Below are 13,815 nucleotides of genomic sequence, written 5' to 3' on the forward strand. Positions count from 1 at the left end.
GAGAGTGTGAGGTAATGCATTTGGAGAAGGCCAGCAAGGCAAGGGAATACACATAAATGGTAGAATACTAAGAGGTGTATAGGAACAGTGGGATCTTGGAATGCCTGTCTACAGATCGCTGAAGGTGGCTGGACAAGTAGATAAAGTGATCAAGAAGGCATGCGGGATACTTGTCTTTATTAGTCAAAGCATAGAATATAGGAAATGGTAGATTATGTTGGAACTGTATAAAAACTAGTTGGCCATAGCTGCAGTACTGCATACCTTCTGGTCACCAAACTATAGGAAAGATGTGATTGTACCAGAGAGGAGACTCATGAGGATGGTGCCATGGTCTGGAGAATTTTAGTTATGAGGGAAGTTTGGATAGGCTAGGGTTGTTTCCTTTACAACAGAAGAGGCTGAGGGGAGACCAATTGAAATGCTTAAAATTATGTGGGGTCTGGATAGATTGGTTGAGGAGTCCATAACCAAAGGGCATAGATTTAAGTTAAGAGGTAGGAGATTTAGAGGTGATTCGAGGAGAAGTTTTTTTACCCAGAGGGTGGTGGGGATCTATAACTCACTGTCTGAAAAGGTGGTAGAGACAGAAACCCTCAACATTTAAAAAGTGCATGGATATGCACTTGATTGCTGCAACCTGCAAGGCTATGGACCAAGAGCTAGAAAGTGGGATTGGGATTAGGTTGGATGGCTACATGGGCCAGCACAGAGACGATGGGCTGAATGGCCCCCTTCTGTATTGTAAATTTCTTTGTTTCTATGAACACAAGAAGAAACATGTGTTTAATATTTCATTGCTGACTAGAAAGTCCACTGCTTCCCAGTTGGTGTCCATTTAGCAATTGTGACACACAAACTGGAACTAAGCCTGACTGATGGGGAAGGTTCCAGACAAATCCCCAGCTGTACTTAGTTAGCTATTCTGAACCAGATAGCAGCAATAGTGCTACAATTGCCCTCAGTGTCTCTGAACTAAGAAGGAGGAAGAACAATCACATGCCCATGTCTGATCATTACATAGTAATCTCTGCTAGAAAATTAATGTGCATGGACTTAGATGAGGACAGAATCAGGCTCAGCCTTGATGTCCTCCCTTGGTCCAGTCGCCCAACAATCGACTCATGCATGAGGAATAGTCAGTTGACCAATGGACAACTGGTGCCCCTGGAGCCACACCTCGACAAGAGTGAGCAACTTTAGGGAAAGAGGGGAATCCCATCTGAGGAGACTGAATATTTTTTGGCTGATACCTTTAAAGACTTTAAATTTCATGTTTAATTTTAAGTCTCATGTTTACCTCCCTATAGGGAACCACTCTTTCGACAGCTCTGTGCCTTGACCTGGTTGCTGGAGGCAGTAACCATAGAACCACCGAGCACAATGAGCTCTGTTTCAACCTGCTGGAGCACCAGGTAATGCTTTCCTTAGCCACAGATATTCATTTCATGCATGCTCTGCCTTTCTCTTTCAGCAGCAATGATTTACATTGTACCTTCATTAAAAATGCCAGCATAAATGAAGCTTTCTCTTGTAGTCCCCTGATAATTCAGTGCATACACACACTGCCATTGAGTAGCTTTCTCAACTTCAGCCGCCATTCTGCTGAGTTAGCTGATTTGAATTGGGAGCTGGGTGCTACAGTTAAGCCTTAATGTCTTGGAGTTAGAGGAAAGGATCGGGTGGGGTTCCTGCTCCTGCTCGCAATCTAGTGACCCCGATGCAAAATGCATATTTGCGGATATCAGGTGAGGAAAGAATCAGGCTTCATTACCTGCAAGTCCATTTCACATGGTTTCTGTCTGAAGAACTAGCTGTGGTTAAATAATGCAAACCCCCTCATTTTATCCATCCAGGCATGTTCTCAGGAGTAATGGAACTCACACTGTCATTATAAATTTAGTTGTGATTAATAACTAGCTATTAAGTGGACAGATTTGTTTTATCATTCAGAAAAATAGCACCACAGTTACTGTTTCCATAGAATTTGACAGTCCACAGGAATAGCACACAAAATGATAAGAAGCTGGGAGCCTCCAGCTACTTGAGGTACATTTTAGTTTATTGTGTGATTGTGTATTTTATTTACACAATTTACTCAAATATGCAGGTACTGTATATTGAGAACCATGAGTAACAATATCCTTTCTGAATAATATATGCAAGCATAGGAAACTCATAAAAGCTGACAATGAACTTCAAAATAGCTGACACAGCTCCAGAAAAACTAATAACTCAAATAAAAGCCAACATTTCAAAAACAGCCCTGTATACAGGCCCATCACCAGGGCCCCGACTTAACAGTGACTGTTGAAATCCCATGTAATGAAACAGAGTTTAAGATCTGTGTTGAAATCTCAGTTCAGTCCCTTTTCAACAAAAATCAAAACGTAAAAGGCTTGCCTATGATGTTAAAACAAGTGGTTGGGCTGAGAGGGACTTGGGACTTAAGCTTGTTGTAACTTAGGAGCAGGCATATTGGATTTATGGCTTGTTGAAGAAATCCTGACAAGCTGACAAATGGATTAAAAGTTTGGAAATGGCTTGATTCTTCTTCTTCTTCTTCTTTGGCCTCCTTGTCTCAAGAGACAAGGGGTAAGCACCTAGAGGTGGTCAGTGGTTTGTGGAGCAGCGCCTGGGGTGGCTATAAAGGCCAATTCTAGAGTGACAGACTCTTGCACAGGTGCTGCAGATAAAATTGGTTATCGGGGCTGTTACACAGTTAGCTCTCTCCTTGCATTTCTGTCTTTTTTCCTGCCAAATGCTAAGTCTCTTCGACTTGCCACTCGTTAGCCCCGCCTTTATGGCTGCCCGCCAGCTCTGGTGATCACTGGCAACTGACTCCCTCGACTTGTGGTCAATGTTACAGGACCTCATGTCGCATTTGCGGAAGTCTTTAAAGCGGAGACATGGACGGCTGGTGGGTCTGATACCAGTGACGAGCTCGCTGTACGATGCGTCCTTGGGGATCCTGCCATCTTCCATGCGGCTCACATGGCCAAACCGTCGCAAGCACCGCTGGCTCAGTAGGGTATATATGCTGGGGATGTTGGCTGCCTCGAGGACTTCTGCATTGGAGATACGGTCCTGCCACCTGATGCCAAGGATTCTCCGGAGGCAGCGAAGATGGAATGAGACGTCGCTCTTGGCTGACATACGTTGTCCAGGCCTCGCTGCCATAGAGCAAGGTATTGAGGACACAGGCTTGAAACACTCGGACTTTTGTGTTCCGTGTCAGTGCGCCATTTTCCCACACCCTCTTGGCCAGTCTGGACATAGCAGCAGACACCTTTCCCATGCGCTTGTTGATTTCTGCATCGAGAGACAGGTTACTGGTGATAGTTGAGCCTAGGTAGGTGACCTCTTGAACCACTTCCAGAGCGTGGTGGCCGATATTGATGGATGGAGCATTTCTGACGTCCTGTCCCATGATGTTCGTTTTCTTGAGGCTGATGGTTAGGTCAAATTCGTTGCAGGCAGCCGCAATCCTGTCGATGAGTCTCTGCAGACACTCTTCTGTGTGGGATGTTATTGCAGCATCATCAGCAAAGAGGAGTTCCCTGATGAGGACGTTCTGTACTTTGGTCTTTGCTCTAAGACGGGCAAGGTTGAACAACCTGCCATCTGATCTTGTGTGGAGGAAAATTCCTTCTTTTGAAGACTTGAACGCATGTGAGAGCAGCAGTGAGAAGAAGATCCCAAACAGTGTAGGTGTGAGAACACAGCCCTGTTTCACACCACTCAGGATAGGAAAGGGGTCTGATGAGGCACCGCTATGCTGAATTGTGCCTTTCATATTGTCATGGAATGAGGTGATGATATTTAGTAACTTTGGAGGACATTTGATCTTTGCTCGTAGTCTGCAGAGACCATGTCTGCTGACGAGGTCAAAGGCTTTGGTGAGATCTATGAAAGCAACGTAGAGGGGCATCTGTTGTTCGTGGCATTTCTGCTGTAGCTGGCAAAGGGAGAACAGCATGTCAATGGTGGATCTGTGCTTGAAAGCCACACTGCCTCAGGGTAGACACGCTCAGCCAGCTTCTGGAGCCTGTTTAAAACGACTCGAGTGAAGACTTTCCCCACTATGCTGAGCAGGGAGATTCCACGGTAGTTGTTGCAGTCACCGCGGTCACCCTTGTTCTTATAGAGGGTGATGATATTGGCATCGCACATGTCCTATGGTACTGCTCCCTCATCCCAGCACAGGCAAAGCAGTTCATGGAGTACTGAGAGTATAGCAGGTTTGGCACTCTTGACTATTTCAGGGGTAATGCCGTCTTTTCCAGGGGCTTTTCCACTGGCTAGATAATCAATAGCATCACTGAGTTCTGATTTTGTTGGCTGTTCATCCAGCTCATCCATTGATTGACAGAGACTGTCAATCATTTGGCAGAGACTGGGCTGCATTGAGAGCGGAATCGGAAATTCCGGATTGAGGATTGGAAATGGGTTGATTATATTGTGAATATTACTGAAGTGGAGGCAAGGAAGTAGGAGATAAGGCATTGTAACATGGGCAGTTACTTGAAGTAGCAATCTCTCTTCAGATATATGCATATAGATATACACACACACACACACACACACACATCGTTGGAGCACTAGGCCTCCTGAAATCCAAGGCTAGCACTTGAATAAATCTTGGAACCTCTGCATTTTGAGAGTTAATTTGCCAATCCTAATGATAGAGGACGTGAGGCGTGGGACTGTCTCATTGTTGTGATATTATCATAACTCTAAAGAATTCTTCATATTTGTGGCATATTGCTGGCGCTGGCAGCCAGACATTGAATGTCTTTTTTCTGCATTGAAACCTGCTGTTGGAGAAGACCAAATGCTCATTTTAAACATGAGAGACTCTCTGTAAATAACTACTGGAGGTTGTAAAATTTATCATAGTTCAATTTGAAGGAAGCCACCTATCAATACTGCATCGACAGTGTGAAGGAAAGGAAACGAAAAATGAGGCCATCTCTATCGGAAATCTTCTCAAATAGAACTGAGCGGCTGAAACCGCAAGGTACTTTTGAAGAGGAACCTCTTTTTTTAGGAGTTCCTTTTGTATTTGAATGTCTGCAAAGATACAAGATTAAATTTTAAGATTTTTCTATTTATACTGTTGATCTAAACCCAGCTGACTGCCTCTGTACACAATTTCAGTCTCCATATTATAAAAAGGGTGTGGAGGCACTGGAGGAGGAACAAAAAATATTTACAAGGATGATGCCAGACTGAGAGTTTATACCTATTAGGAAAGACTGATGAGGCTGGGGCATTTTTTCTAGAAGAGGGAGAACTGAGGAGTGACTTGTTAGAGGTCTTTATGATTTTGAAAGGATTTGATTGGATAGATGTAGGAAAGATGTTTCTACTTGTAGGGATGTGCAAAACTAAAGGCCATGAATGTACAATAGTCAATAATTAATCCAGTAGGAAATTCAGGAGGAACTTTGTTATCCAAAGAGTGGATAGAATATGGAACTTGTTACCACAGGGAGTAGTTGAGGTGAATAGCAAAGACGCATTAAAGGAGAAGCTGATAAACATTTGCGGGAGAAAGAAATAGATGGTTATGCTGATAGTGTTAGATGAAGAGAGGTGAGAGGAGACTCGTGGAGCCTAAGCACTAGCAAGGACTAGTTGGGCCGAATAGCCTGTTTCTGTTCTGTATATTCTATGTAACTCTTTGTACTGACCTGAAGAACCTGGGTTTGATTTCTAGTCAGTGCTGATGTCCATTTTAGAGTGCTACAGCACTGGCCTTTCTACAAGTTCATATAAAAATATAAAATCTAGAACTCATCATAGATTGAAACTGAACAGATCTAAATCCACCACAAGGAGATGATAGGAGATTGATGTGCAAGGTTATGTCAAGCAAGCTCTGCATGCTTAGAGGCACAGAGGATGTAAGAGCCACTAGAAAGTGACTTTCTGGTTCAATTGGCACTAAGAAAGTTGTACTGTTTACATTTGGGAGTGCCATGACCACTGGGCACAGTGTGTATCTGTAGTCCGTTATATACTTCCCTAAGGTAAAATCTTCCATTGTTAGGTGCAAATGATGTGCCAAGAGCATGACAGGAACCTCTGCAACAGAGGTCAAAATGCAGCCAGAAACTCCCACCTCTATGTGGAGTCACACATTTAAGTGGGCTGCAGGGAGCTCTCGGCTGTTGGAGCCTCATTATGCTGTTTATGAGGATGATTGCAGAAACTGAATATTTCAGTTTTTAAACACAAAGGCTGTGCTCTGTGTCAACAATTGTATCATGCTTCATTCAGAACTCCTCACCCTCTTGAGTAAGCTTTATTTCCTCTTTTTCTGCTCAGAGATCCAGGTGGAGTGAAAAATACAGCCAGGAAAATCAATAAAGATAAATCCATAGAAACAAAGTGGGAACAGTTCACAACACAGCCCAAGGTAGAACATTTAGCCTTTCTTTATAGCACTGTAGAAAGTGACATTGTTGTTGGATTAAACTGCTTGCTAACGCTGGCACCGGTACCAAACTCTCTATACTGGAACATTGTGCCTATGTTTATAAACTACTGAGTTATCTTGTTGTTGAAAAACCTCACCTAGGAAATGACTGAGAAAGTCACACTATTCTACATGAGGTTTTTTTGGTCAGTAGCTCTTATGCCTTTTGAGTCCAAAGGCTATGGGTTCAAGGCCCACACCAAGATTTGATCACAGAAAATCAGGCAACATTTCAATGAAATACTGAAGAACTGCTCAAACACCCCAAAGTCTCTGTTATTGATGATGTTGTTTAGGAGGAATGACCTGAGATCAATCGATTCTCAACTCAGTAAGGGGTTTTTGAACTACTCTGAAGCTCAGATGCATAAAAAAAGGTGAAAAGGAATTGTTGATGTTCCTAGTTTTACTTTTAATGTTTCTTTCTCATAGTGAAATTTCTTGTTTTTACATTTATCATCCAAATTAAAAGTCAGCCGCATATTCTCTGCAAAAGTATTCCGAAAGTGTTCTCCTGTTCCTCTGACCTCTCTTCACCAGTGCAGGGCAATGCGCAATGTATTCTCTTAAAAATTCAACCATTGCACTGTCCTTTAACCTCTGGGAGCTATATTTGATTCAAGTCCATAATAATGGGATCACAGTCTCCTCTCTCAGCTGGCAGCAAGTGCCCTAACTGAGTTTATGTAGCCTCAATACAGTATGTGCTATGTGTCTATGTGCAAGTACAGTTATCTCTTTAAAGTATTTATTTTCCAGTTCAAGAAACCTCCCCCTTGGATTCTGCGCAGGACATCATTACGACCCAGAAGAACGTCTTTTGCAACTATATCACGTGCCAGTGATATAACGCCAGTTCTTGGCAGTGCCTCATCAGTAATCACCAGCTCCGATGACCTAGGAATAGGGACTCCAGCACCGATTTTAGAGTCAGTTTCTGAGGCTGAGGACAATGACTCCACGACAAGCAGCTCATTCACCCAAAACAAACAGGACCAAGAGGAAGAGGAACCAATATCTGACTGTGAGTGTGAATGCTCAGCTTTCAAGCATTATGTATGTTACAGACTGAATGGAGATGTCGGCATTTTAGCAGCCATTGAAACCATCTTAAAGTGACCACATTAATGGGTTTGATACTATTCTTCCATCTTCAGCACTTGTTCGAGTTCAGCTCTTACTACTGCAACTGTAAGGATCAAAATAGATGTAAGGCTGCAACACAAAATTGCCCATAGTTGGGCACTAATTTACTAATTGGGTTTAATTTCCTTGACGAGTTATTAATGCCTAAGTAACATGTTTGTGTAAATGATATGTCTGCTGTTTAAGTGCCACTGATCAGCCATATGTTTTACTTTGGTTCTTTGGGCCTCCTTATCTCGAGAGACAATGGATACGCGCCTGGAGGTGGTCAGTGGTTTGTGAAGCTTCGCCTGGAGTGGCTATAAAGGCCAATTCTGGAGTGACAGGCTCTTCCACAGGTGCTGCAGAGAAATTTGTTTGTTGGGGCTGTTGCACAGTTGGCTCTCCCCTTGCGCCTCTGTCTTTTTTCCTGCCAACTACTAAGTCTCTTCGACTCGCCACAATTTAGCCCTGTCTTTATGGCTGCCCGCCACGAGTTATTAATGCCTAAGTAACATGTTTGTGTAAATGATATGTCTGCTGTTTAAGTGCCACTGATCAGCCATATGTTTTACTTTGGTTAATGGCTGTGTAAAAATAGTAAGAATGTTGGTGAACATGGAACTAATGAATTCATAGTGAACGGATGAGATTAAACCAATAGACTGGCAGTGGCACTATGAGGGACTTGTATGGGCAGTGGAAATAATAAACTGATACAATGGAGGGGTATTCTTCTGAATTTGCAGTTAAGACATTGCGGGGTAACTTTATGGGGGTGATGGGGGTCTCGGCCGCCGGCTGGAGAGCTAGCGAGAGACCCGTGTTGCCTCCTTTGGGGAAGGCCTGTCATATCACGAGCTAATCAGGCACTTGAAAGGCCACCAGCGGGTCTTCCCTGGGAGCACGTCACCAGGGATGGGAAGTCCCGTCCGCTGAGAGCTGCTGGCCAATCAGAGGCTGGCAGCTCTTTTGCTTGGCAGCACCACAGGGGTGGCAGTGGTTGCTATGGGAATGGCACCCACTGGAGGACCCAGGATCATGGAACAACCCAGGCCAGATGTAAGGGATGGTGGGAGGGGTTTCACAGGGTGGAGCTGCAAGGGAGGGCCATTAAGGGGGATTGGCAAATAGGGCAAGGGGGTGTCTGTCAGTAGGGACCCTCCTTCCCAACACCAGATCCTTCGATCAGGCACTTTGAATGAGGAACCGCACCATCCCAGGAGACCACAAACAACCCCGCATAGATTTGCGGGTCGTGCTCCCCGTTTGGCGACAGGCCTGCCTGTTGTTGGGTTAATATCAGCGGCGATGGGAAGAGGCCCTTAATTAGGCATTAATTGCCCCTTAAGGGCCTCAATTGGCAGCAGGGTGGGAAGACCATCCACTGGCCTTCCCGCAACTGACTTATTCGGGGTGTAGGGGAGAAAATGGCGGGGTCTGCACCCGCCACCATTCCGCCTGATTAAATTCCCTCCCCACCTCCAAACTCGCCATTGGGGAAGAGCATAAAATACTGTCCTTTATGTGGGTGCAGTAGGATTTTTTTAAACTTGCTATCTAATTGATGATGTTCCTTGATACCAGTGGAGCATTATGTGCAATAATGATTACAAAAACTAAATATTTTCTATGACGGTGTTTGTTATTTTTGTTTAATTAATAGTAACTCACTTCCAATGAAAATTGCACTCTATTGGCTTGCTTTGTACATACTTTATCCTTTCGATCCTTCAGTATACTTTAGCATAGGGAGAGTTAAAGAGAAAACATAATAGACTGAGCTGTCACACAATGTAAATTAAAGGAGATAATTGAGCACTAATTAGCACTTTTAGCAAACTTTTGGTATATCTTATCTTTCCAAACATGTAGTTGGAGGCAAATGTTGCGTACAGCATCCACAGACGTGACACAAACTTAGTTGCTAAGTGGACTGTCTGGTGTAGAATTGAGCCATCTTTTTTTTTTCTTTTCTTTCTTTTGGGCCTCCTTATCTTGAGAGACAATGGATATGTGCCTGGAGGTGGTCAGTGGTTTGTGAAGCAGCGCCTGGAGTGGCTATAAAGGCCAATTCTGGAGTGACAGGCTCTTCCACAGGTGCTGCAGAGAAATTTGTTTGTCGGGGCTGTTGCACAGTTGGCTCTCCCCTTGCGCCTCTGTCTTTTTTCCTGCCAACTACTAAGTCTCTTCGACTCGCCACAATTTAGCCCTGTCTTTATGGCTGCCCGCCAGCTCTGGCGAATGCTGGCAACTGACTCCCACGACTTGTGATCAATGTCACACGATTTCATGTCGCGTTTGCAGACGTCTTTATAGCGGAGACATGGACGGCCGGTGGGTCTGATACCAGTGGCGAGCTCGCTGTACAATGTGTCTTTGGGGATCCTGCCATCTTCCATGCGGCTCACATGGCCAAGCCATCTCAAGCGCCGCTGACTCAGTAGTGTGTATAAGCTGGGGGTGTTGGCCGCTTCAAGGACTTCTGTGTTGGAGATATAGTCCTGCCACCTGATGCCAAGTATTCTCCGAAGGCAGCGAAGATGGAATGAATTGAGACGTCGCTCTTGGCTGGCATACGTTGTCCAGGCCTCGCTGCCGTAGAGCAAGGTACTGAGGACACAGGCCTGATACACTCGGACTTTTGTGTTCCGTGTCAGTGCGCCATTTTCCCACACTCTCTTGGCCAGTCTGGACATAGCAGTGGAAGCCTTACCCATGCGCTTGTTGATTTCTGCATCTAGAGACAGGTTACTGGTGATAGTTGAGCCTAGGTAGGTGAACTCTTGAACCACTTCCAGAGCGTGGTCGCCAATATTGATGGATGGAGCATTTCTGACGTCCTGCCCCATGATGTTCGTTTTCTTGAGGCTGATGGTTAGGCCAAATTCACTGCAGGCAGACGCAAACCTGTCGATGAGACTCTGCAGGCACTCTTCAGTGTGAGATGTTAAAGCAGCATCGTCAGCAAAGAGGAGTTCTCTGATGAGGACTTTCCGTACTTTGGACTTCGCTCTTAGACGGGCAAGGTTGAACAACCTGCCATCTGATCTTGTGTGGAGGAAAATTCCTTCTTCAGAGGATTTGAACGCATGTGAAAGCAGCAGGGAGAAGAAAATCCCAAAAAGTGTGGGTGCGAGAACACAGCCCTGTTTCACACCACTCAGGATAGGAAAGGGCTCTGATGAGGAGCCACCATGTTGAATTGTGCCTTTCATATTGTCATGGAATGAGGTGATGATACTTAGTAGCTTTGGTGGACATCCGATCTTTTCTAGTAGTCTGAAGAGACCACGTCTGCTGACGAGGTCAAAGGCTTTGGTGAGATCAATGAAAGCAATGTAGAGGGGCATCTGTTGTTCACGGCATTTCTCCTGTATCTGACGAAGGGAGAACAGCATGTCAATGGTCGATCTCTCTGCACGAAAGCCACACTGTGCCTCAGGGTAGACGCGCTCGGCCAGCTTCTGGAGCCTGTTCAGAGCGAGTCGAGCAAAGACTTTCCCCACTATGCTGAGCAGGGAGATTCCACGGTAGTTGTTGCAGTCACCGCGGTCACCTTTGTTTTTATAGAGGGTGATGATGTTGGCATCGCGCATGTCCTGGGGTACTGCTCCCTCGTCCCAGCACAGGCATAGCAGTTCATGTAGTGCTGAGAGTATAGCAGGCTTGGCATTCTTGATTATTTCAGGGGTAATGCTGTCCTTCCCAGGGGCTTTTCCGCTGGCTAGAGAATCAATGGCATCACTGAGTTCCGATTTGGTTGGCTGTATGTCCAGCTCATCCATGACTGGTAGAGGCTGGGCTGCATTGAGGGCAGTCTCAGTGACAGCATTCTCCCTGGAGTACAGTTCTAGGTAGTGCTCAACCCAGCGGTCCATCTGTTTGCATTGGTCAGTGATTATGTCCCCCGATTTAGATTTGGTGGGGGCGATCTTCTTGATGGTTGGCCCAAGAGCTCTCTTCATGCCATCATACATTCCTCTGATGTTTCCGGTGTCTGAGGCCAGCTGAATATGACTGCATAGGTGTTGCCAGTAGTCGTTTGCGCAACGCCTAGCTGTTCTTTGTGCAGTACTTCTGGCTGCTTTAAGTGCTGCGGATGTTAAATCGCTGGGGGCTTTCTTGTAGTTCAACAGTGCAATGCGCTTAGCGGCTATGACAGGTTCCAGCTCTTCATTATGAGATTGAAACCAGTCTGCATTTCTCTTCGCACTTTTGCCGTAGGTGGTCAAAGCTGACTCATAGATGGCGTCTCTGATGTGGGCCCACTTGGTCTCAGCATCCCCTGTGGGAGTGTTTTGAAGGGCTGTTACAAGTGAATTTAGAAATTTTTGTAACAGCTGTGGGTGAGAAATTCTGCTCGTGTTGATGCGCGGGTGGCCCTTCTGCTTGGAATGATGCAACTTCTTTGGTCTGAGTCTAACCTTGCTGCACACCAGGGAGTGGTCGGTGTCGCAGTCCACACTGTGGAAGCTGCGTGTGATTTGAACACTGTTTAAGGCAGCTCGCCTTGTGACAATGAGGTCTAGCTGGTGCCAACGACGTGATCTTGGGTGCCTCCATGAAACCTGGTGACAGGGTTTAGTGTGAATTGAGCCATACAGACCAGGAAAGTCCCAGGTTCAGTTCCTTGGTGTGCTGAGTTAGCTGAATTAAGCTGGGATGTGTGTCAGAATTGGCTTCAAACTAAGGAGGGGAGAATTCAGATAATGTTCACATACCTGACCACTGTCAAATGACCCTTTATTCGACAGTGCGTCTATGTGTGGATGCGAGGTGAAAGCTATAATGCCCTCCTGCATTCACTTCATCGATTGGCTCTCATTACCTATCCTTGCATATGAGGAGTAACCACCCTGGGTGAGGTGGCAAAATGCCTGTTGAACCAGATTCCTACCTGAATCACTGCCTCCAGCAGAGGAGCAAAAATTGGAGGGACGAGCAAGAGAAATGCATTGCTGTGATGAGGGTAACAGTTGAACATCAAACAGTTCAAAAAAGCAAAAATTGCAAGAGTAAAATTATTCTTTGGAGCATTTTGATCTATATCTCAGCAACATAAAAGGTGACTGTGTATAAAAGATGAATTTTATAACTTAAATTTCTTTAGATGAAAACAAATAATACCAACTCTGATCAAACTCAAATATGAATATAATATTGCACAAAATGGGAAATTAAAAAATAGTTTCATTATTCTATTCGTTCCAACTCCTTCAAAATGTGCAGTACAGCAGATGCTGCCAATGGCAGCGAAGGGTCTTGCAATACTTTATTTTCCATGATGCCTCCACTGTACAAAATAATACTGCAGGACAAGTGCCACAGAGACTTGGTTTACTACTTAGCCATCCCTGTTTTAAAGTCTTCTTAGTTTCTTAGGTATCAAATTAGTCTTTTCCATTTCTCTCCCATTGTTTTATCCGGTGTATTACCATCCAACAGCAAAAGGAAACACCCCATTCCATGCCCCATTTACTCCTTTAGCATTTTATTTGACCGAATCTCTACCCACCTCAGGGATTGGAAATTATTTGTGCACTACTATCAGTTGTGAAGGTGCTATGGTGCCTCCAAGCAGTTTGGCGTGTATGGATCCTTTATGGAGATCTATTAGTAAAGAAACTAAACAGAAGTTTGAAGTTATGGAAAGTGAATGTTTTACTTCCCATGCAACTGGTTTCTTTCAGTAAAGTCGGTTGATTATTGATTTATTAGATAGATAGAATATGATGATCTCAGCATATTCTCAGAAAAGCGTGAACAGTGTATGTTGGATATTGCATAGGCAAATCATTGGTAAGATGGAAAGGTGTTGCAGTACGATCAAGTGATAGTGCTTTCCACAGAAGCATATCAGCAGCTCAACTCTTAGTCACTATGCTCCTGTGCTTTGTAGCTCTCTCCACTAAATCACTTTGCTATTTGCCTCCCTTCTTTCAAGATCCTCCAAAAATTAATTTATTTAATTATGTTTTGAGTTGCCCTTACCCCTTTCAATCTTTACCCTCTCCTATCTGCAGCCTCCTCTCCCTCTGGTTCTAAGACATTTTTAAACCTAAGGGATGCTATAAGACTGCACATTGTTGGAAGAACAATATGCTAACACTTTCCTCTTCACCCAGGATTTCTTCTTCCCAAGATTTTATATGCATTTATCGAATACCTCTCATGTCCTCAACAATTTACAGCCAATGAATTAC

General features: G+C 44.5%; 1 protein-coding gene across 3 annotated transcripts in view; it reads left to right on the top strand.

The window, feature by feature from the left end:
* LOC137382999 (coiled-coil domain-containing protein 60-like) overlaps positions 1-13,815 on the top strand; it is a 109,687-nt gene that overhangs the window by 55,839 nt on the left and 40,033 nt on the right. For all 3 annotated transcript variants that reach the window (XM_068055584.1, XM_068055585.1, XM_068055586.1), the window contains 3 exons: positions 1,311-1,415; positions 6,334-6,424; positions 7,244-7,508. In XM_068055584.1, the coding sequence (XP_067911685.1) occupies positions 1,311-1,415; positions 6,334-6,424; positions 7,244-7,508 (461 nt within the window). The remainder of the gene's footprint in view (positions 1-1,310; positions 1,416-6,333; positions 6,425-7,243; positions 7,509-13,815) is intronic.

This window comes from Heterodontus francisci, chromosome 23 (assembly GCF_036365525.1).
Source record: "Heterodontus francisci isolate sHetFra1 chromosome 23, sHetFra1.hap1, whole genome shotgun sequence".
Taxonomy (NCBI): Eukaryota; Metazoa; Chordata; class Chondrichthyes; order Heterodontiformes; family Heterodontidae; genus Heterodontus; species Heterodontus francisci.